The sequence below is a fragment of the Geotrypetes seraphini genome, chromosome 9 (assembly GCF_902459505.1).
Source record: "Geotrypetes seraphini chromosome 9, aGeoSer1.1, whole genome shotgun sequence".
NCBI lineage: Eukaryota > Metazoa > Chordata > Amphibia > Gymnophiona > Dermophiidae > Geotrypetes > Geotrypetes seraphini.
The window spans coordinates 31,185,202-31,209,600 of record NC_047092.1 but is presented as its reverse complement, the minus strand read 5'-3'; the positions used below and the strand labels follow the sequence as shown (position 1 = coordinate 31,209,600).

At 44.3% G+C, this 24,399-nt stretch overlaps 1 protein-coding gene across 4 annotated transcripts in view; it reads left to right on the top strand.

The window, feature by feature from the left end:
• The window catches only part of CPED1 (cadherin like and PC-esterase domain containing 1), a 223,477-nt gene that overhangs the window by 73,537 nt on the left and 125,541 nt on the right, over positions 1-24,399 (top strand). For all 4 annotated transcript variants that reach the window (XM_033958590.1, XM_033958592.1, XM_033958591.1 and 1 more), the window contains exons 7-9: positions 4,074-4,216; positions 13,865-13,937; positions 16,383-16,541. In XM_033958590.1, coding sequence (XP_033814481.1) covers positions 4,074-4,216; positions 13,865-13,937; positions 16,383-16,541 — 375 coding nt within the window. The remainder of the gene's footprint in view (positions 1-4,073; positions 4,217-13,864; positions 13,938-16,382; positions 16,542-24,399) is intronic.

The window sequence follows — 24,399 nt, the reverse complement described above, 5'->3', positions numbered from 1 at the left end:
CCGCCTTGTTACGCCTCCAGCTCCACCCTGTTCCACCTCCAGCCTGATCCCTTTACTCCCCCGGCCCCACCTCACAAAGCCTCATCGTTCTTCTCCATCCTCCGGGCGCATGCTTAGAGGCCTTCCAGACACGGATGAAGGTCAGGGCTTTCCAAATCCTGGACAAATTACCAGGCTTTGGAAAGTCCGTCTGGGTACCCAGACGGTCCTCTAAAAAGAGGACATAACTGGGTTTCCCCGGACGTCTGTAAGAATGTAGGAAACGCCTAAAAACATATCTGTTCCTGAAGTATCTAGGCAGCTGTGACCAGTACAATTCTTTCTCCACGATAACTGATCCCTAGAGCTATTAATCACTAGCTTTTACCTCTGCTAAATTCAATCAATTTGTACCATCTTTTAATCTTTGTAAACCATACAGAACTTCAGGGTCCTGCGGTATATAAACTGTTATTATTATTTTTAATAAGCTATGTGCTTAAGAGGGGGCCCTGCCCATTGCCTGCCCAAGCTCCGCCCATGTGCATGATTCCCCTCCCTTGCAGTTATGCACTCTGGGTAATATTCTATAAATGGAGCTGAAACAGTGCTATTCTATAAAGGATGCATACCTTATATAGAATAATGCTTAGGCACAGATCCCGCACCCAACTTTTGGGCACTGGACTTGTGCCTACTGAAGTCAGATATAAATGCCAGTGCCCAAGTCATTTATTTATCAGGATTTATTTGCTGCCTTTTCATGAAGAGAGTCATGCAAAGCGGTTTACAATACATTGAATAGGGTTACCATATTTGAAGAAGCAGAAACCCGGAGGAATGGCGCCACCTGTTTTTCTCCCCAGCCCCACCCCATTCTGGCTCCAACCCACCCACTCTGTTCCACCTCCAGCCTTGCCCTGTTCCACCTTTAACTCCACCCACAAAAGCCACATCTCTTTTTTCTGACCTCCAGCCGCATCTGGAGGGCCTCCAGCATGCGCAAACGTGTATGATGTCATCCGCGCATGCTTACTGAAGGATCTCCAGATGCGGCCAGAGCTTCCAAAGCCCAGATAAACTGCCACGTTTTGGAGAGTCCGTCCGGGAACCTGGACAGCTCTCTAAAAAGAGGACATGTCTGGATTTTTCCGGATGTCTGGTAACCCTATGGTAAGAGTAATGGGCTGAGAATCTGGAGACTGGATTTAAATCCCACTTCCCATTACCTTGGGCAAGTCATTTAATCCTCCGTTGTCTCATACAAATTTAGACCATGAGCCCTCTAGGTCACTATTTCCCAGGTCAGTCCTGGAGTGTTCCCTTCCCAGTCAGGTTTTCAGGATACCCACAATAAATATACATGAACTTGATTTGCATACACTGCCTCCATTGTATGCAAATCTCTTTAGGCATATTCATTGTGGATATTCTGTACTCCAGGACCAACTTGGGAAATGCTGCTCTAGGGACAGATAAGAAACCTAGTGTACCTGAATGAAATTCTTACATGTTTAGGGCTACCCCACCCCGTTGCACCTTTGGCACACTAACTAAACTAAACTAAACCTTAGGTTTGTATACCGCATCTTCTCCACGATCATGGAGCTCGGCACGGTTTACAGGATTAAGATAGAATGGAACTCCAAAGGATGGTTGTGGATTAAGAGTAAGGAGGAATAGAGGATTTTAGGGTATCAGAAAGGGGGGAGGTGTTATATTTTTGAGAAAAGTCAAGTTTTCAGATGTTTTCGGAAGAGTTGGAGGGAACTCGAATTTCGGAGAGGGAATGTAAGGTTGTTCCAGAGCTCGGTAATTCTAAAGGGGAGGGATGTCCCTAGTTTTCCAGCATGGGATATACCTTTTATAGACGGGAAGGAAAGTTTTAATTTTTGGGAGGATCTAGTGGAATTGGGATTAGAGGAATTCCAAGATAGTGGAATAACGGGAGGAAGAATGCCGTGAAGGATCTTGAAGGTTAGGCAGGCACATTTGAAGTGGACCCTGGAGATTATTGGAAGCCAGTGAAGCTTGGACAGAAGTGGTGAGACGTGATCAAATTTACTTTTTGCGAAAATACGCTTAGCTGCAGCATTCTGAATTTGCTGGAGTCTGAGGAGGCTTTTCTTAGTTAGGCTTAAGTAGATAGAGTTGCAATAGTCTAATCTGGAGAGTATGATGGATTGTACAAGGACGGCAAAGTTTTTATGATGGAAACAGGATCTCACTTTCCTCAGCATATGAAGGCTAAAGAAGCATTTTTTTACCAGGGAGTGGAGGTGGTCATTGAAGGATAGTGAGGAGTCCACGATGATGCCCAGAACTTTGCTTGAGAACTCAAGCTGTAGTGTGGGGCCGGAGGACAGTGGGATGGAGGTGGGTAAATGGTCTAATATTGGACCGAGCCAAAGTAGTTTTGTTTTGGACTCGTTTAGTTTCATTTGTACAGTGAGGGACCAGTTTTGGAGGTTCGATATACATGAGGATATGTTCTCGGAGAGGTTAGTGAGGTTTGAGTCGTTTCGAGGAGGACAAGGATGTCATCAGCATAAGTGTAAAGTGATTCAAGGGGGGATAGTTGGAGGAGTTTCAGAGAGGACATATAGATATTGAAAATAATAGGAGATAGAGGTGAACCTCACATGTCGATTTCCAGGGGGAGGATGAGGTGCCGTTCATGTTAACGGTGTAAGAACGGGAATGTAAGAATTTTGAGAACCAGTCTAGAACTGTGGAGTTGATGCCTATCTTGGAGAGTTGGAAAACTAGAATATCATGATGGACTACGTCAAAAGCAGCAGAAAGGTCAAATTGATGAAGAACAGCGAACTTATTACGGGAATGAAGTTGTTGAACCTTAGAGATGAGTGAGGCCAATAGGGATTCGGTGCTGAAATTGGGTCTGAATCCATATTGGTAAGGAAGGAGAATAGAGAATCTTTCTAAGTAGGACGAGAGTTGGGAAGATACGATAGACTCTAGCATCTTGGTTAGGAGAGGGATATTTGCTATTGGACGATAGCTGGATGGGGTGGAGGGGTCTAGGTCAGATTTTTTTAGTAGTGGGGTCAGAGCAATGTGTCCCATTTCAGAAGAGAATAGGCCCGATAGAAGGGCAGAGTTTATAAGTTTGGTAAGAGATGCGATGGCCTGTGTGGGAATTTTCTCAAATAGGTAGGGTCCAAGGAACAGGTACAAGTTTTTAGTTTGAGGCAGAGTTTAAGGACCTGCGATTCGGAGATGAGCTCAAAGGTAGTCCAAGATCTGTCAGCTGGAATGGGGATGGAGATAGGTAGTGTAGGGATGGAATCGGTGGGCACCAGGGAGTTGTAGGAGACTGTAGGCGGGAAGGAGCATCTTAGAGAAGTAGCCTTTTCATAGAAGAATTTTGCTAGAACATCAGCTGACGGAGAAGAGGGGGGCGGGGTGGAGTCGTTTTTGGAGGTTAAGGAGCGCCAGATGTTAAACAATGCACTGTTCTAGTTGTTGGATCTGGGGATCTTGTCTCCATAGTAGTTCTTCCTAGCTTTTTTTAATATTTTATTGTAGAGCTTAATATTGACCCTCCAGATCTGTCTGTCTGTAGGGGAGTTTGATTTTTTCCATTTGCGTTCCCCGCCTGTTCTGTCCTCAGCCCCCCATTCCTCCCCAAGCCCTGCCCCCAAAAGCCTCATCACATTATTCCTGACCTCCGGGCCATGTCCGGGGCCCTCCCGGCATGCATGGGCGCATGTGACGCTATCTGCGCATGCACAGAGACCCTCCACACAAGGCCAGAGCTTTCCAAAACCCAGACAACTGCTGGGTTTTGGAAATTCCATCCGGGCACCCGGAGAGTTCTCTAACAAGAGGACATGTTTGTGTTTTCACAGATGGCTGGTTACCCTATACATGTTTAAAGTACAACACTGCATATGTCTAGCAGCACTATAGAAATGATAAGCAGGAGTCGTAGTAGTAACTCACCTTGAACTATATCCAAACAAATAAATAGATTTAAAATAAGAAATAATATGTAAAGATCATAGTTTACTGTTTCTGGTAAATTATTTTAACTTTGGCAGATGTGATGTATAAAATTTGGTATTTCACAGCTGTGGGCCTTCTTTGAGAAGTTTTTGGAAGTCGGTTCTGCAGCGGAGGCCTTTGAGAACACGAAAGATGCAATTACCAAAGTGCTACTGGCGGCAGAGGTGCTCAGTGAAAGGTCCACCTCAGGCCCTAATCCGTATAAAAGGTAAGCGATCTGACGAGATGCACTGTGTCCTTCAAAGGAGAAGTAGTGGGAAGTGTCTGATCCTTCGTTTCGTCCCCGCACTGCAAGGATTTAAACCATGCAAGGCTGATGGTAGACATAAGAACATAAGAATTGACGCTGCTGGGTCAGACCAGCGGTCCATCGTGCCCAGCAATCCGTTCACGCGGCAGCCCTCTGGTCAAAGACCAGCGCCCTAACTGAGACTAGCCCTACCAGCGCACGTTCTTGTTCAGCAGGAACTTGTCTAACTTTGTCTTGAATCCCTGGAGGGTGTTTTCCCCTATGACAGACTCCGGAAGAGCGTTCCAGTTTTCTACCACTCTCTGGGTGAAGAAGAACTTCCTTACGTTAGTACAGAATCTATCCCCTTTCAACTTTAGAGAGTGCCCTCTCGTTCTCCCTACCTTGGAGAGGGTGAACAACATGCTGGGTCCCAGGGCAGAAATTTGGGAGGGGGCCCCAAAGCTCACTGTCAGGCTGTGCTACCTTCAGCTTTGGACAGTTTCTGGGCACAGAGCAATAGACCTAGTCCCCCCTCCTCACCACCACCAGATGCTGGTCCTGAAGCTCCTGCAAACATTTGTTCCCATTTTAGCTCAGTATAAATGTTGCATTTGCATTTCATCCGCATTGACCCTCTAATTCTAGAAACCTGTACACTCATTTTTATGCTTAGAGGTGAATTTTCAAAGCACTAAGGCCTGGATGCACTAAACATAATCGCTAATACCGACTGGATCGCTGTTGGCTGATTCTCTGGCCGATTGTGGAAGAGCGATCAATGTACCAAAAAGATTGCATGCAAATGATTCGTGCAGTGGTTCGTCATAATCCCCGTCTCTCTCATCCCATTTATTGATGTGAGAGCGACTCTCATACATGCGCAAAGCCGGCAAAGGGAAGCCCGAGCAGCTGAGAGGCAGGAAAAGGAGAAGCTCCCAAAGCAGCATCCTACCACTCAGCTCTTCGAGGAAGGAAACCTTTTTTTATTTTTTTTAATGGACAGATGTTGTGCGAGTATTACACACGCACAATATGTGCCCCATTAAAAAATAAAAAAAGCTCTCCCTAACGTCCTGGCACCAGGAACACCCCTCCCACCACAGCAGCGAAAACAGCAGGAGGGTTGCCCACTCCCTCTTGCCATGCCGTCCCCACCTCCTCCATGAGAGAAAATTGGCCAACGGAGCCCCCCCAAAACCATCCCCTATCCTCCCCCCCTTCCTCCCTAAAAAAGGCAGAAGGGATGCCCACTCTCTCCTACCACTGGTTGCTCCCTCGAACCACCCCCCGTACCTTTGGGAGACATTGGGAGCTGGAGGGAAGCATGGTCCCTCCAGCTCCAAAACCTGCCAGTTGAAAATGATGGGCCTTCTCCTCCCCTGTGCACCATGTGATGCACAGGAGGGGCCTTAGGCGTCTGAACCAATCAGGGCCTTAGGCTCCTCCCTCCATCCCATGTGATGCATGGGGCGGAGCTTAAGTTCCTGATTTGCTCAGACATCAGACCTTAGGCCCCTTCCAGTGCATCACACAAATTTTTCAATTGCTAAAACCCCTGTTTTTTCTTTTTCTTTTTTGCATAGCCAAGTGATGTTGAAAGGTCACTTGGACACACAAAGTCAGAGGCGTGAAGAAGTACAAGTTTTATTCACAGCATGCATGCTGGACCCCTGAGCTCCAAGCTGGCTCAGAAGTGCCGAAACCAGGAAGTTACAGAGATATTTATTCATTTTTCTGGCTATACAACTGAATTCTAGAAAAAGCTTTTCACGTGTTACTTTTCTTAACACTCATTGGTTCTAAGCTCACACTAGCAGGTCACTAGCAGGACACCTATCTAACTCTAACAGTTAAATGTACAGAAGGGCAGGGTACATCATGGCTCAAACTCTTATCTATTCAGCTTACAATGTGGTAAGGTAGGGACATACATTTTAGGCAGATGCAGTCAATAGATTATACACTGTTTTCAGCTATGTAGGCCAGAGCAATATTTTAAACAACAGTTAACTATTTCATGACCCTACATTCCCCCCTTTCAGGCTGGCGTACCTAAGGAGCCAAGCCTGACAAAATAAAGTTAGGGGTCAGGAAAGTCGGGGTCCCCAGTGGGTAAGGGACGATACTGGGAGAGGGCCAATGCAGCAGTGGAACGTTTGACAGCAGAGTCCATAGTTCAGTGGAGCAGCTTTATGGCTATGGGGACCACACAGGGCAGGCAGCAAAGGAGCAGAGAAGACAGGGCAGCAACCAGCAAGATGATCTTCAATGCTGAACCAGAGGGCAATCAGGAGCTGAAGGTACCAGAGATCCAGTCTGCAGTAAGGTCACGCCAGGTCTGGTCAGGAACATGAGCCAGTTTGGTGATACGATCCACATCGTTCTCAATCACTTTACTCAAGTTCAAGGCAGCAGTTGGAGAGGTTGAATTTATCACAGGCACAGCAGCTAGTAAATAGTCCAAAGCTAGACGATTCTGATAAATAGCAGTGCGCATTTTAGCATTCGCTCTGCCAATGGTACTCAAAGCTCGGGAGGTCTCATTGGTTATCAGTTCAAGTACAGCTTATAGACAAATAATGCAGTTCAGCAAATAGATTGGGGTCCGATAGCCCCAGATGTCATCCTCGGTCCATGTGGCAGGTTCATAAGCAGTCTGCAGGCCAGTCATCACCCCATTCACCTATTTTAAGGGAATTGGTGGAAGTAGACCGCTTTTGGCGACCTCTGGTGTTGAATACAGGGGCTCCCAGGTGTTCACCATCGGGAAGAAGCTGGGAGAATCATGCAAAGCACACATGTACCAGTCTAGTTAGCAGGCAATCAAGAGTAGGCAAACAGATCACAGAGCCAGTATCAACTATCAGGAGCTGACCATCATTCATAGGAAGTTCCATTAAGCAGTGTCTGAAGGGCGCTGAAGACAGTGGGAAGCAACAATGGAGGTTGACAAGGCCCATCGTGAAGGTCGTGGACCTGACGTAAAAGTGAGGGTCTGTGAAGTCAGGTTTAACATGTCCAGCTGCATTGCCTCCCATAGCCACTGTTCTCCCATACCAGTCCCTCCTCATACAAAATAATTGCTAACATTAAGAGTCTGACCTATAGTTTCAGCAAACTATATAAACAGATTTCTAGTGATTACAGGATATTAGTATCTACTTTCATAAAACTGGGGAAACACCACAGAGTGATAGACAGGAGCACATGAGTGGGATACAATTCGGACATATACATCAGTACCTGAGTCTCACCTTTTACCATCAATATACAATGCCATGCAGTCTCTGGCCTTCTGGACTTGGACATTGGCATTCCAGTTATATGGGTCAGTGATAGTGAAAACCATGGGATTACAGTAGCCTGTAGTACACAAGGGGCCGGAGCTAGGACCTATAGTAAGGGAGGCAGACGGGGTATTAGGGGGATATTTGTGTGGGTTATTGTAGGTGGCCCACAAGACACTTTCTCATAAAGGACAGGCTCCACCATTAGTGAAGGTTTCCTCATAGGGGCAGTTCTTAAAGGCATCAGGTTATACAGACCTATATACTTAGCACATTTGGTATAATAACGCTGTCAATCTAGGGAGCCACACAAAACTGAATTAGGGGTAGTACCATGACCTTGAGAAACATCAAATAGCACACATGTATCACAATACAAAGACACCGGGCGAGTGGGGTCTACAATAAGAGTCTAGTTGATAAGTGGACCCTCAACATTATAAATGCAGATTTCCGCCCACTTTTAAACTTCATCACCAGTTGGTTGGAAACAGAAAATACCCTCAAACGTTTGACACTTTCTGTACTTAACTCCTTCATGCAAACAAACATCAGGCAAAGGGCTAGGGGCACTTGTTAAGTACAAAATACAGAAGAAAGAAACATAAGTGAGGGCAACACAAATATCATATCTATATATACTAACATAGGAAGCTCATTTTTCTTTCAGGCACAACTTAGAAAACTTCAAACAGTTATACACTTGCTAAAGGCAGTGGTGAACCACAGGCAGTCAATTAAACTCAAACACTTATAAAGAATTATATTCAGAACACCTGATAAGTACAGTGGTAAATATTCAGAACTTTTGAGGTCTTAGAAAGCTTCAGCTGAAGATCCGTGTTGTAGTGGAACCAAGTTTCATGTCCGGACACCTTTGACAACTGTAAGAGAAGAAATTAGGACAGTAAAAGGACCTATCCACCTAGGTTTCAGGGGGTCTGACTTCCAAGTTTTAGCCATACTGTATTTCCAGGGAATTACCCATGGACTTGTGTAGCTATCGATAGTGGGGCCCTTTCCAGGACCCATTTGTGGAGCTCTTAAAGGGCTTTAGCTAAAGACTGGACCTGACTCTGGAGGATATCTGATCCCAGAGTAGCAAAGGAACCAGGATCTGGGTTCACAATGGGTGGTGGCCGGCCGGACATGAGCTCAAATGGGGCTTAGATGGGATGCATCTAATCTGAAAAAGAACAGAAGGCAGCAGGACAGGCCAGGACAGATTAGTTTCTTCAATTCATTTTGTGAGAAGGGTCTTAAGAGTTCTGTTTATTCTTTCGACCTGACCAGAGCTCTCAGGATGGTAAGCAGCATATAATTTCTATTCAATTTGGAGGGCCTGAGCAATTTGTTGGACAACATCGGCAATGAAAGCAGGGCCATTGTCACTCCTATAAAAACAAGGAGATCAAGGCACGGAATTATTCAGGAGGTGTTTGGTTACTTCCCTGGCGCGTTCAGTGCAAGTAAGGAAGGCTTTGACCCATCTAGTCAGGGTGTCTGTGAAGACTAGGAAGTGACTGAGGGAACGGGAAATGGGCATGTGGGTGAAATCTACAGATAGGACCTGCATCAAATGTGTTCCAATAGGTTGGTGCCCAAGAGGTGGTAGTCATCTGATTGGGAATTTTATTCTAGAACCGACAACACACTGTCGGACCATATTCCGGACTAGCTGATCAAGGTGATTGATAAAGAAATGTCTCTTGAGTCAATTTTCATAGCGGGTTCTCCAGAGTGTGCCAGATCATGGCATCTTTTGACAATCGTGAGGGCCAGGTGTTGAGGAATGAATATGAGGGTACCCGCTGTGCTTACGTTTGAAGTATCAGTGTGTGGGTCTGGATTGGCATTGAATTGGTGCATTTTGTATCCACCCCTCTTTCAGGACAGACTGGCCCAAAATAATGCATGCCCAAGTCTGTTCCTGAGAAGCGTACTGGGGTGTAAGGGAATCCAGAAAAGGAATGATTGTATACAGAGGAGCCGAAAGAGGGGGCAGAGACTGGCAGCTCGGGCTGTGCGGTTGGCAAGGGCATTACCACGAGAGACAAGGTCCGTCACGCGTCTGTAAGCATGGCAGAGCATAACAGAAACACGTGAGGGTAGTTGTACGTGGATCAGGCGGCCGGAGGCTGTAATGAAACCTCGATATTTCCAGATGGCCCTATGGGAATGCAAGTTAAGGAAAGCATATTTGGAGTCAGTATATATATTGCAAGACTGAGAGGCAGAGTGGCGCAGGGCAGAAGTGAGGGCATAAAGCTCAGCTTCTTGGGCAGAAGGGCCAGAGGGCAGGGGCCTGAGTCAGAAGTTTTTGGAGGCAGCGAAAAGACCGCTCCTGAAGTTGGGTCCAGACAAAAGGGGCTGAGTCAGCGCCTTTGGTGGAATCATACAGAGGACGAGCAATAGTAGAGAAATCAGGGATCCAGATGGGACAGTATCCTGCAATACTGAGAAAGGTGCTCAGAGCCTTGCAGTTATCAGGGACAGGGAGACTACAGACAGCCTAGACCTCGGTGTAGGAAGGGACCTGGTACCCTTGGAGATTTGAAAGCCAAGGTAGGTGACACGAGGAAGGCATACTTGAAATCAATGTAAATATGGCCACAGGAAAATTTAAAAGGCAGACCCACTATCTGAAAGACTCAGATAAATAATAATAATAACAGTTTATATACCGCAAAACCGTGAAGAGCTATGTGGTTTACAAAAGATTAGAGAAGGTACAAAATAATTGAACTTAAGATGTGTACTAACACATAAGAATTGTTCTCAATCCCTATTCTATATCAGGTTCCTACCCCAAAGAGCTGACTTATAAAATTAAGCTAAATGCAGTTCTGGATCCACCCACTAAGCAGGGTAGTCTGACACAAGCGCTCTCTAAAGCAGCAGTCCCTTCACTATCAGCTGACTGGCAAAAATATTTACTTCAATACAAAAGCATTCCTAAAAATTACATTGTTATACCTAAACTTACATTTTTTTTATATACAGAAATACAAAACAAAGATTGGAATATACAGTAAAACTTTGGATTGCAAATAACTTGGTTTGCAAGTGTTCTATAAGACAAGCAATGATTAAATTTTAACTTGCTATACCAGTAACGTCTTGCAATACACGTACATACAGTATAGAAGCATCACATTTTCACAACTGAGCCAATGGTTCCTCTCTATATGACGCTGCAGGAATGCAGTGACTGTTCCAAACGAGCAAGGGCTTACAATACAAGTATGTATATTTTTGTACACTAGTGCCCTGGAATACAAGCATACTTCTGGAACAAATTATGCTCCCAAACCAAAGTTTTACTGTACTCACAAGTTTAAACATTGTTCATTTTTATTTTTTTTTTTACAATCAACATGGGTCTCAGTAGAGACTTACTCCCCCTTCCTACAGAATTTCACAAAGGAGAGAGAGTTGCTTAAAGATCAAAGAGATCAAATTACAGATGTAGTCCTTTTCAGAACTTTTAAATTTAGACAAATAACTACTAAATTTGGACAAAGAACTTCTTTTTAGCATGGAATATAAGTTCCAGAAATCATATATTTCGTTTATATGCATTTCTGAATATGCATATACATTTTATAACATAGCCAAAAACTTCAAATGCAAAACCACTTATCTGTTTCAGGAGAAACCACATTGGAAGTGCTACACACTTCATGGCCCTTATCAGCACAAAAGGAAAAGTACTCTCCTCTCATGCTGTGAACAACTGACAGTTTAAACTTCACTAATACATTTGGACAGACAGAACTCATAAAGAACCCGGGATACTGCAGGACTTGGGAATCAGATGAAGGGAAGAATTTGGCAAGGTCTGAAGCAAGGGCAGTGCTGAATAGAGAGGGGCTAATTTTAAAGCCCTGGGGTAGACGGGTCCAGGTTACTTAGGAGGTTTGTCCAGTGGAAGGGTTTTCCCATTGGAATGCAAAAATTGGCTGACTGGAAGAGGAACTGACAGCAAATGAATGCATAAAAACCTGACGAATTATGTCCTCTTCCAGGGAGCCAGAGGGGGCCAGCCCACACCAAATATCGGCCATTCTAACTGGCACAGACAAATAAGGGTTGATTTGTTAAGTATAATCAAAGACAAATTCCTTTTTTAAAATTAGCTAACATATCAAGGGATCCCCACAGGTAGACAGACATCCCCCCATTGTGCAATGGAGGACAAAAACACTTCCCTGAATTCCTGGCCCCGCCCGTCTCCGGGCTAGGGAAACGCAGTACTAACAGGTCCACACTCGCTTCGTCCTCAAGGACGTCTCAGACACTCTCAAACACACAAAACACAACAGATTTCAGTTCAGTTACTCAACCAGAAAATAACAGTTCCTAGAATCCCTTTCCCACAACTTTTCAGCGACAGATCACGTGGCTTACTAGGCAGGAGACGAGAGACAGGATAGGGATGATCAATCCCCACTTACCAGATAGTGGCCACTCCAGGTACAGATACAGATACAGATTCTTGTACTTTAAACTGAGACTAGATAAGTCAGTTGAAGCGGTCCAACGTCCTGAGGTCTGCCAACCCCCCAAAAGGAAGGCAGCCGGCTAAGCAGACATATCAGCCGTAGGACCAGAAACAAGTGACCAATCGAGTAACCAGTGGTCAAGAGACCTTCAAGTCCCTGTTCGGGCGCCAAATGAAAGGTCACTTGGACACACAAAGTCAGAGGCGTGAAGAAGTACAAGTTTTATTCACAGCATGCATGCTGGACCCCTGAGCTCCAAGCTGGCTCAGAAGTGCCGAAACCAGGAAGTTACAGAGATATTTATTCATTTTTCTGGCTATACAACTGAATTCTAGAAAAAGCTTTTCACGTGTTACTTTTCTTAACACTCATTGGTTCTAAGCTCACACTAGCAGGTCACTAGCAGGACACCTATCTAACTCTAACAGTTAAATGTACAGAAGGGCAGGGTACATCATGGCTCAAACTCTTATCTATTCAGCTTACAATGTAGTAAGGTAGGGACATACATTTTAGGCAGATGCAGTCAATAGATTATACACTGTTTTCAGCTATGTAGGCCAGAGCAATATTTTAAACAACAGTTAACTATTTCATGACCCTACAATGTTAGCGCATCAATTGCTTGGCTACTTTGCGTGGGATTTTAGCTAATTTGCATGGCCAGATTGGAAAATGGACGACTGAGGGGAAAAAAACACGCGGTGAGCTATTTTGTGAATCAGGTCGATAAAAGCGATCGTTGCTAAAGCTGTCAAAACAGGTTTAGCGACAATCGCTGGCTTTAGTGCTTTGAAAATGAGCTTGTTAGTGAGCAAATCTGTGCATTCAAATTATAGAACAGTGGTAGTTATGGACATAGCTATATTGAATAATGAATTGTTAATTGATGTTAAGCAATAATTGGCCATAATTGCTATTAATTGGCACTAATTGTCATTAATGAGCAGCTATGTGTGTAACTGCCATTAGGTGATATTCTACAAAATGTGTGCACAAAATCCATAGTACAGAACTGCAGAGGGGAGGGGATCTGGGAGGGGTATAGGCAGGCTGGGGGTGTGCCTAGCATGCTTAGGACTTACAAGCACAGGTTATAGAATACTTGCAGTTATGCACTGGCCTATACTTATGTATGAGCATTTATACTAACCACTGAGCTTGCATATCCCAGGAACTTCATGCACAATTGCCAATCTAGGTACAGTTCGATCTCATTATTCACACATTCCTGATGCACAATTTCACATATCTGTGGTTGCATCCGTTGTGACTGATATTCCCCATTCGCACTGCTGTGTTCGCATATTCGCAGACCTGTTCTTTAAAAAAACAGCTTTCTTTGCTTTCACTTTCACTTTGCGGTCTGGCATTTGCTTCCAGATATAGCCCCAAGTGTCCAAAGAGTGAATTACAAGCATCTGCAGTGCAATCCCGTGCAAGAACCTAACTCTATTTTCTCAATAGGATCCGCTGTTCACTTTTCGCGGTTTTGAGGCGCAACGTGTACTTTAGAACCTAACTTCTATTTTCCTATAAACTCAGCATTTTATTATTCACGATTTTGCAGTTTGCAAACGATTTCAGAAACTGTACCACTGCAAATATTTAAACTTTGGGCTATAAATTGTAAACCAGGAGTGGCCAAAAATTCTGCCTTCTAGGAATGGGTGGTTTGGCAGCTCTGTGGATAAAAAGTAAGTGTTGATGTGCAACTGCTTGCAGCCATTTGAAGATTGCTCCCTATGTGCACTATTTTTCTAGTCATTTGCATTAATTTTGTTGTACGTATGTTAAGAGTAATGTGAGGCCCTTTTTTCACTTCTCTTCAGATGCAGGCAATGCTTTCAACTGTTGACTTTTCACATCAGTTTTGCAAGTTCTTTGTCTCCTCTGGTGCTGGAGGTAAGTATTCCCCACAGAGCTCTGTTTCTCAAAAGTGTGCGCATGAGTGTACTAATTTGTGCGTGTGTACACTCTCAGTAAAGAGTGTTAACTTCGTCCAAAAGAGTGCGCCCTTTTTGCAAATAGAGCACACTTCCATAACAATACAATGGCCAAACAAACCATTTTGGCCACATTTTCTGACTGCCACTGTTTCCTCTGAGCGGGAGTCTCCACCTATAAGTCCTGCCAGTAGAGGGTGCTGTTCCACCTTTTTTAATAGTGAGAGACAAGCAAGCTCTGCAAGACTCCAGGGATCCTACCCCGAGTGATGGAAGATGCATATTGAAGCACCGCCCTCCACTGGCAGCAATGCAATTGGAGGATTCCTACCCAGCTTAGAAGGGACAGTGCTGGCTGCCCATCTCTAGTCAAAAGCTGAGGACCTGTTTAACAACCATCGATTAATGGCCAGTTAAAGCAGGGCCAAAATTAACTCCACTAATATAGTCCTGCCGCTAGAGTGTGTATAAGTTTTACCCCCTCTTTTACTACGATGTGCTAATCGATTAGCATGCGCTAAATGCTAACGCATCCATAGACGAACATGCACGTGTTAGTGTTTAGCGTGCGATAAATCGATTAGTGCACCTTAGTAAAAGAGAGCCTGAATGGTTTCTGATGTTTAATAAACCGCCCAAAAAAACAAAAGGAATTGACCCCAAAATATCCACAAAGAAGAAAATCCAGAGAAAACCCAAAAAACTCTGTGGAGTGACGATGTTCCTAAATGGACTTTATTTGAAAGTGTCAAAGTTCCAAAGGTACACTGAAATCATCCACATCAAATAATTTCATCCACATAAAAATAAATCATCCACATCAAATAATTCCATCCACATAAAAGTAAATCATCCACATAAAAGCTTTAAAGGACCTAGTCCGCTAGGGATACAGGACCCAACACGGTCCGCGTTTCGACAAAAAGTCTTCTTCAGGGGTCCCTGGGGGAGTGTCTCACTTTCGGCTCACCCCACAATTGTTTCGCACGTATTCACCTTTATAGGACCCTCAGGGACCCCTGAAGAAAACTTTTTGTCGAAACGCGGACCGTGTTGGGTCCTGTATCCCTAGCGGACTAGGTCCTTTAAGGCTTTTATGTGGATGAAATTATTTTATGTGGATGATTTCAGTGTACCTTTGGAACTTTGACACTTTCAAATAAAGTCCATTTAGGAACATCGTCACTCCACAGAGTTTTTTTGGTTTTCTCTAATAAACCCAAAACACAGGGCTTCTTTTACTAAGCTGCGATAGCGTTTTTAGCACGCGCAGAATTTTAGCATGCGCTAAACCCGCGCTACGCGGCTATAACTAACGGCAGCTCAATGCTGGCATTAGCGTCTAGCGCGCGGGGCAATTCTGCACGCGCTAAGCGCGCGCTAAAACCTCTATCGCAGCTTAGTAAAAGGAGGCCACAGTGTTTACACTTTTATATCATATATTTAAGGAACAAAGTAATGCAACACCCATATCATCCTATGTAAAGTATCTGCCCCATAGTTAATCAACTAATTGATCAAATTTAATTGATAACACATAGCCAGGCTTGATTTCTTGATTTACTGCTACTACTATCTATCACTTATTTAATTTTCTATACCGTTCTCCCAGGGGAGCTCAGAATGGTTTACATGAATTTACCCCCTTTCCCCTCCCCCCCGCTTTTACAAAACTGTACAAGAGGTTTTTAGCGCTGGCCGGCGTGCTAAATGTTCTGCACTGCTCTGACACGCATGGGAACTCTATGACCACTGGAGCAACGCAGAACATTCAGAGCGCTGGCTGGCGCTAAAAACCTCATGCGCGGTTTTGTAAAAGGGCGTGTGTGTGTTAATTCAGGGTCTCAAGCATTTTTTTTTTACAGTTTTATTTATAAAGTTTCAATTATTTATCAAGCATTTAACATCTTGTACAGAAAAGACTGATACAGTCACATACGGCCTCTTTTACAAAGCAATGCTAGCGGCTGCGCTGCGCTAATGGCCCCGAAGCCCATAGAGATTTAAAGCGCTTCGGAGCTGTTGCTGCGAGGCAGCTGCTAGCGTGGCTTTGTAAAAGAGGCCGATAATTCCTCAAAAGAGGAAAAACGAAATTAATTAAAGAAACATTAGGTACTCAAGCATTTTAAAGAATTAAACAAATCGCCATATTCTGTATTATACATAATCTACGGAGATTATTTTGATAACCAGAAAGGCAGATGATATTGCAGTAATCTAAAATATTTAAGACTAACGACTGCACCAGTAATCTGAACAGGGTTACATCAATGTAAGATCTAATAGCTCGTAATTTCCAAAGCATATAGAAATGACTTGGTTGAGAACCAATGAGCTAAACCCAAGATCGGGTAAGGCCTCTTTCAAAAAAATTTTTTTTTAAATTAATTTCTCTATTTTTTAGGTGCGTGATCACTTTGACTTTCATGCTGACAATGAGCTGATGTACCAGGATCAAGGCACGAAAGAATTTCTTCTTGGTGATGCCCTCAGCATGCTCACATCAAACCTCTCTGCGGACCTAGGTCTTTTTCAGGCATTGAGGAAAATGCACAGATCCCTTGTGAGTGCCAAGCTGACAAACTTCCTTCCTTTCAGATGTGGGGTTACCAGCTGGTTTCATTTATTTATTTTAAAAATTTTCCATACCGTTTATACCTAAACGGTTTACATATGTTTACATACATCTATAATAATAAAATGCTAGCCGCGCATGCGCACTCTCACCGCGTGTTCCCTGAGATCTGATCTGTCGTGCTAAGCGAGAGTGCGCATGTGCGGAGTATGTCACCAGCCGACGATCGCCTCCACAAACCCGCTTCCAGCCAGCTGACGATCGCCTCCACAAGCCGGGACTAGGGCACAAAGAGCACCTCCTGCCCCCCCCAGGGACGAACCGAAAAACGGAGCTGAGAGGAGTCCAGCAACTTTCCGAACCAGCTCTTGTGATGACCCTGCCGCCTGGGACCCAAGTCCTTTGCCGCCCCCCCTTACCTTCCCTTCCCGCGGACCCGACTACGAACCTGGCGATTCCAGCGTGTGCAGCAGTCTTCACATGCTGCTTCGGGCCCTTCTACTGCCCTGATTTGCTCTGACGCGTCTCTGATGATGTCATCAGGGACGTGCCAGAGTAAATCAGGGCAGTAGAAGGACCCCAAGCAGCGTGTGAAGACTGCTGCACATGCTGGAATCGCCAGATTCGTAGTCGGGACCGCGGGAAGGGAAAGGGGGGTAGAGGAAACGCTAATGCTGCTGCACAGGGAAGTGGTGTGGGGGGAGGGAAATGGAGGGAGAGGAAATGCTGCTTTGGACAGACAGACAGACAGAGGGAGGAAGGGAGACAGAAAGAAAAGAAGAAAGACACAGGGGCAGGGAGATACACAGAAAGACAGACAGATAAAGGGGGCCAGGGACAGAGACAGACAGAAAGAAAGACAGCGGGAGGGAAAGAGAGACAGAAATAAAGACAGACAAACAGACATATATTCTAGTACCCGTTAATGTAAAGGGCTAAAATACTAGTAATTCAATAAAACAAATAGAAACATAGAAATAGACGGCAGATAAGGGCCATGGCCCATCTAGTCTGCCCACCCCAATGACCCTCCCCTACCTTTCTCTGTGAATAGATCCCATGTGTCTATCCCATTTGGCCTTAAAATCAGGCACGCTGCTGGCCTCAATCACCTGAAGTGGAAGACTATTCCAGCGATTAACCACCCTTTCAGTGAAAAAGAATTTCCTGGTGCCCCCGTGCAGATCAAACAAACATGAATAAATAATCCTATAAAGGAATGAAAACCTCACCAGGCTTATACAAGGAATCAAATAAAAATTGTTCAGCAAAATCAGGATCTAGAAAAATGCATTTACAAATAATTGCGTTTCGAGTCATTTTCTAAAACTGCCCTTTCTGCAGAATTTTCAGAACTAGCTGACTAGTGAGTTCCACAGTTTAACCCCCGCACAGCAAAAGGTCATTTTACTGGACTCAACATATTTTGGATTAGCTTTTGTTTTTAATAAGGCTAAATTTTCAGAACGCAGAAATCTATTTTTTATAATATCCCTTCTGAATGGCCATAAACTTTTCCATTTTAAAGACATAACATAGGGATTCTCACCAGAATGAATAATTTAATCTATCCCAATTTTTCCAATTCTTTAAGATAAGCTGCATGGCAACCCCTGTCATTATAAACAAAAAGTTTGTTATTTTTTGCCGAAATTTGACTTTTTGCCCTCATAGATGTTCCAAATAAAATGGTAAGAAGCAACAAAAAGAGTTCCAACCCAATCTGCAGAGTGGAGAGAAAATGAGAAGCCCATTCTAAGGGAAAGAAGGAAGCCTTCATTGCCTAAAAGCCAGTTGTTACCTTCATTTTATGCGGTATATTTTATACCTTATTTACCATGGACCCCTGACGAAGGTGTGTTATCCGAAACACGGACCGTGTTGGGTCCCTTGGTTGGTAAAAAGGTTTTATATCACTGCATTTTAACTTTGGTACAATAAATTTTGCCTGCATCTTGTACATAGTCGGCAGTTTTTGTTTGTTTTTCCAAATAAAATGGTATCATATGACAGTGCCACTGGATTTTCTAATAAATTATTAACTTGATCCCAAATGGATCTCCAGAATTTTAGTATCAAGGGACAGTAGTATAGTACATGATCCAACGTCCCAACTTCCAGATGACAGTGCCAGCATCTATTAGACTTGGAACTATCTACTCTATGTAAACGAACGGGGGTCCAAAAAACTCGATGCAACAGAAAAAAACATGTTTGTCTCATAGAGGCAGACACTGTACATCTCATCCTCCAAGACCAAATTCGTGGCCGTTGAGACGCAGTAATTTGATGCTTTATCTCAATGCTCCAAATGTCACGCAGACCAGTTTTTGGTTTCTTATTCAAAAATCTAGATATTAATTTATACCACTGAGCGGCCTGGTGTCCCTGGAAGTCCACCTGAAACCATAAGACCGGCAAGCTGTTTTGAACCTTCAAATTTTTCCATTCATATACTGAGTTCTGAAAACAACAGGCAGCCCATGTAGTTGTTTCAAGTTTCAAGTTTATTCAAGTTTTTGATAAAACGTTTATCCCAAGGTACAAAGCGTTGTACATAAAAATTTAAAAATAACAAGGAGACAAACTGTAGACCAATTAGACATACATGACTGATAATAATTCTTGGGCTGACTAACATGCTTAAGCTACAGAAAACAATGGGAAAGGGGGAGAACTACAATATTTAAAGATAAGATACACAGAGGAGGAAATACAAAAGGGAGTAGGGAAGGTGAAGAATTGCTGGGAAACTGAAAAAGAGAAGTTTTAGACACTGTTAAGGTAAATATATATCATATTGTCCGTTAAAGGCATCTTTAAAAAAGAAAACACTTTAAACTGCTTTTGAACTTTTGCAGATTTTGTTCAGATCTTAAGTATAGAGGAAGAGAATTCCAGGTCATTGGGGCAGTCACTGAAAAGATAAAGGTACGACGAGTACCAATTATTTTCAAACAGGGAACATTAAGGGTGTGCTGTGAAGTCGATCTGAGGGCTCTCGGGGGGGTCGTACGGAATCAAGAGTCTGTCTATGAAAGCTGAAGATAGGGCGAAATATGATCATATTTCGATACTCCCATTATCAGTCTTGCTGCTGCGTTTTGCACAACTTGCAATGCGGTGTTAGGTCAAAAGCGCGCCGGGACAAAGGTGCGAGCAGACCAATGAGTGCAGCGCGGAGGCACGTGCCGAAGAAAATTACTGTTTTTAGGTGGTGGTGGGGGGCTTGGGGGGGAACCCCCCCACTTTACTTAATACAAATCTCGCCGCGTTGTGGGGGGTGTTGTGGGGGGCTTGGGGGTTGTAACCCCCCCAATTTTACTGCAAACTTCACTTTTTCCCTGTTTTTAGTTTACAATAAAATGTTTACAATAAAATGTGGGGGGTTACAACCCCCCAAACCCCCCCACAATGCTCCCATAACGCGGCGCGATTTGTAGTAAGTAAACTGGGGGTGCTCCCCAACAAAACCTCCCGTCGGAGCCCCTAAAAACAGTAATTTTCTTCGGCGCGTGCCTCCATCTTGCGCTCAGTTGTCGGCGCGCGCCTTTGTCTTCCGCGTTGTTGTCTATGAACCTTGCAACGCTTCCACCTTGTCTTAGTTATTCCAAGGCATTGTAGTAATCAGAAACTGGACCACACTATCTCCAACCTGCTGATAACAACAAACGACTACAAATATTTTCGCAAATAAATCAAAACCCACCTATTCAAAAAATTTATACAGATGGCTTAACCCCAACCGGACCCCCCTCAACGCAACTCCCCCCTCCTCCCCCCTTCACCAGTTCCCTTCTCTTCAGCCTCAAGCATGTCAACTGCTTCCCTAACGGTATATATACTGGATCTGCACTATTTCCTATTTGTACAGCATCTTGTAGCTCTTGAAATATACAGCTCCATTATTCTTGTAACTTCTCCTGGAAATGCCCAGAATTCTCTCTGTAATTATCCTGGAAATGTCCAGTTGTCTCTTTTGTAATCCGCCCAGAACTGCAAGGTTGAGGCGGAATAGAAATCAGTAATGTAATGTAACCACTGCCCGAACAAACTGTGCGGAAGTCAAAAGGTGACAACATTGGTTTCACACGATGCGCTCGGGGCTCCTTTTACTAAGCCGCGTTAGGGCTTTAACGGGCAGAACAGCGCACGCTACATTGAGCTGGCGTTAGTTCTAGAAGCGTAGCGGGCGGTAATTTCCTGCGTGCGCTAAAAACACTAGCGCACCTTAGTAAAAAGGCAGCCCTTAAGGTATTTGTGCAAAACATGCTTGTACTGTTTTTGCAACTTGCAAATTCATTGAAAGGCCATAATCCAACCTTACACCTAAAACAGTCATTGATTCACTCACTGGGAGAACATGATGGATAACTTTTAATTCCTTGGGCCATTTAGAATCAGGCTTCCCTACCAGCATTATTACCTCTCTCTTCAAAGCAGGCTCACCAGCCTCTTAGCAGAAGGGATGGGAACAAAATCTGTAGGGGATTTCAAGGAAGCCTGAGTGGAAAGGTGTGGCCATGTTAGTTCACTCTTCAAGGTAATATGTAGAAACACAAAGGAAAAAAAAAATACATTTTTTATTGGACTAACTCCCCTCCCCCAACACGTTTTTTAGTACTGGCCATGGTGGTAACAGCTCTGACGCTCATAGGGGTCTGGATTTTCCGACTGGTAACCCTACACAAGCCTTACAATCCATATTTAGTATCTTTTTCTCTGGGTTCCCACCTGTGGCCTTTGTGGTCCATCATATGGTTTGGATTTCTCGGTGGAATGACCTGGGGTACATGTGTCCTAGGAGGCAGCAGTGTCTTGAGATCTAACTCCCAGGGGGTTACACTGAGGTAAATGCTCTGACGCTGATAGGAACTGAATGCGCAGCGGAGCCTTTGCTTTGCCAGCCCGCGCTAAAACACTCTTACCTTAGCTTGATACAAGGGGCCCTTATTTATTTGAGGATGCATTTTCACGTATGTGAGAATTGTTATTGTCATTTATTTGCTGGGGTTATGTAGGTCGCCTCTTAATGTGGTGTAAGGGTTGATAGGGATATGGGGAATTTGTTGATTTTTATTGGGGATGTTTCATTGGAAGCCGCTTTGGCTTTTCAGGGGCATATACTTTGAGCGCTGCAAATGAATACATTTTCTAGAATAATTCTAAGTATCTGCTTTATCTGAATGTAACTCACCTTGAGCTACAAATGAAATAGGTGAGAACTAAAACCAAAATAAATAAATATAAAGATGGTTACGGGGACACTCTGGTGATTTTATAAATGCCTTCACAACAACACAATTTTTTAAATTTATTTGGATTTCTATCCCGTTCTCCCGGGAGCTCAGAACGGGTTACAATTGACATTCACAGTTACATACAGGCCAAAATTTACAGGCATTTGTAGAGAGACAGGTGAGAAGAGGGGGAGCAGGGGAGAATGGGAAGGGAGGAGGGTTGAGAGAAGGGAGCGGGAGATTAGGAAAGGGGAGCAAGGAGGGGTGCTGTTTGTTAGGACTGTTCAGTTGAAGAGATGGATCTTCAGCCTTTTCCGGAAGGTCATCAGCGAGTCTTGAGATCTTATCTGGGCAGGCAATTGATTCCAAAGTCGGGGAATGAAGTGACTGTAGGCAGTGGCGTACCTAGCATATGTGGCACCCGGGGACCATCATTTTTTGACACATCCCCATCTGTATGAAAAACATGATTTTTAGTAACAATCCACACGTCACACAAGAGTGTACCTAGGAAAAGGCAGCATCTTACGTACTGCAGTGAGCAGTACGCCAATAAACCCATTGTAAAACTAAACAAGCCAGACTAGTACAGATCAATCCTACACAGTCAATCCTAACAGAAAACAGAAAACATCTTCGCCTAGTATGTAATCACAAACTAACCCCTCCCCCTTTTACAAAACTGTAGTGTGGTTTTTAGCCATGGTGGTAACAGCTCAGATGCCAACGCTAAAAAACGCTCTACAGTTTTGTAAATGGGGAGATAGAATAAAAATACATAGACAAAGGTTAAACTGAAGCACCAAGAAGCTGGACTCTGCATACAATGCAACACCATAGAATGCTGTAATGCATCTCCCCTAAAGTAAAAAAAAAAAAATAATAATAATTTTTTTTTCTACCTTGTCTTCTCTGGTTCCTGCTTTCCTCATCTTCTTGTCATTCTCTTCCTTTCATCCACGGTCTACCCTCTCTCTGCCCCTTCTATATGGCATCTTCTCTCCTATTCACTTTCCAGAAACTTTATGCCTCCCCCTTCCATCTCTCCCACATCCCCATGGTCTGGCATTTCACTCTCTCCTCTCCCTTCCCCCCACTTCCATCAGCATCTGCCCCCTTTCTCACCCTTCACCACGCTTCCATATCACTCTGACCCCCTTTCTCACCCTTCTCCATGCTTCCATACCACACTGACCCCCTTTCTCACTCTTCACCATGCTTCCATACCACCCTGACCCCCTTTCTCACTCTTCACCACACTTCCATACCACAATGACCCCCTTTCTCACCCTTCACCACGCTTCCATACCACCCTGACCCTCTTTTTCACCCTTCACCACGCTTCCATACCACCCTGACCCCTTTCTCACCCTTCACCATGCTTCAATACCAACCTGACCCCCTTTCTCACCCTTCACCATGCTTCCATACCACCCTGACCCCCTTTCTCACCCTTCACCATGCTTCCATACCACCCTGACCCCCTTTCTCACCCTTCACCATGCTTCCATACTACCTTGACCTCCTTTTTCTCCTTCCACCACCCTGCTATGCTTCTTTCTCTCTCCATCGAAATCAGCAAGGTCCCGCGATTATTACTTCTGCTGCCGCTGCTTTGGAAGAGGTAAGTGTCGTCAGAGGGGGGCTGGACTGGCAGAGGCAAGGTCCCGTGATGACTGTGGCTGCCGGTCCACCCCCATCCGACATCATTTACTTCTTCCAAAGCAGCGGCAGCAAAAGTAATCATCGCGGGACCTTCATGCACTTCAGCGCGGCTACCGACTCTGCTCTGGAATAAATTTGGCAGCCGCGCTGAAGTGCTGTTTTTAGCAGCGCGGGAGCTTCCAGACCCGGCTGGCTGTGCACCCCCTTGCAGCGTGCACCTGGGGCAGACTGCCCCGTGCACCTGGGGCAGACTGCCCCCCGCCCCACCCTGTGGTACGCCACTAGCTGTAGGAGCATTTATGAGACGTTTCCATTTGGAGGGATACTCCTACAGGGATGTATAGTCATTTTTCGGCCTCAGAGCGGAATGGGCGGGTGGGAGTTTATTGACAGAGTTTGGATGTGATGTAGGCAGGGACAGCGCTTGTTAACAATGAAAACTAGGAAGCCATATTTCTGTGTTTGATGATATTGTGGTATCTGTGCCAAGCAGTTATCCAATTTATATCGAAAGATTTTCCTTATTAATGACTGGGATAGCCATGCAAATGATTACTCGCAATTGGAAGAACTGGGATCACCTTAGTTTTCCTTTTTGGTGGGCGAGCTTATGTTTAAATATGAGAAAATGAATGCTGACATGCTGGGGCATAATAAGATATTCAAATTATTTTGGGGTCCATTGACGTCTTTTGTAGATTTACTATAGTTGTCCTTTATCTTTATCTTTATTTTCCGTTGTTTTTCACCCACACAGGGAGGGTGGGAGCGGGAGGGGGGGGGGTATATCTTTTGTTTTGGTATTATTCCTGATGGCAATGATGGATGGGGGAGGGAATTTTTATCTTTTGTATAGATACTGATTGATTATAAGTGCTTGGTTGATTATCATTATTCGTATCTAAATTGCACTTTTTGTTGGCATTAAAAACTAAAGGCTC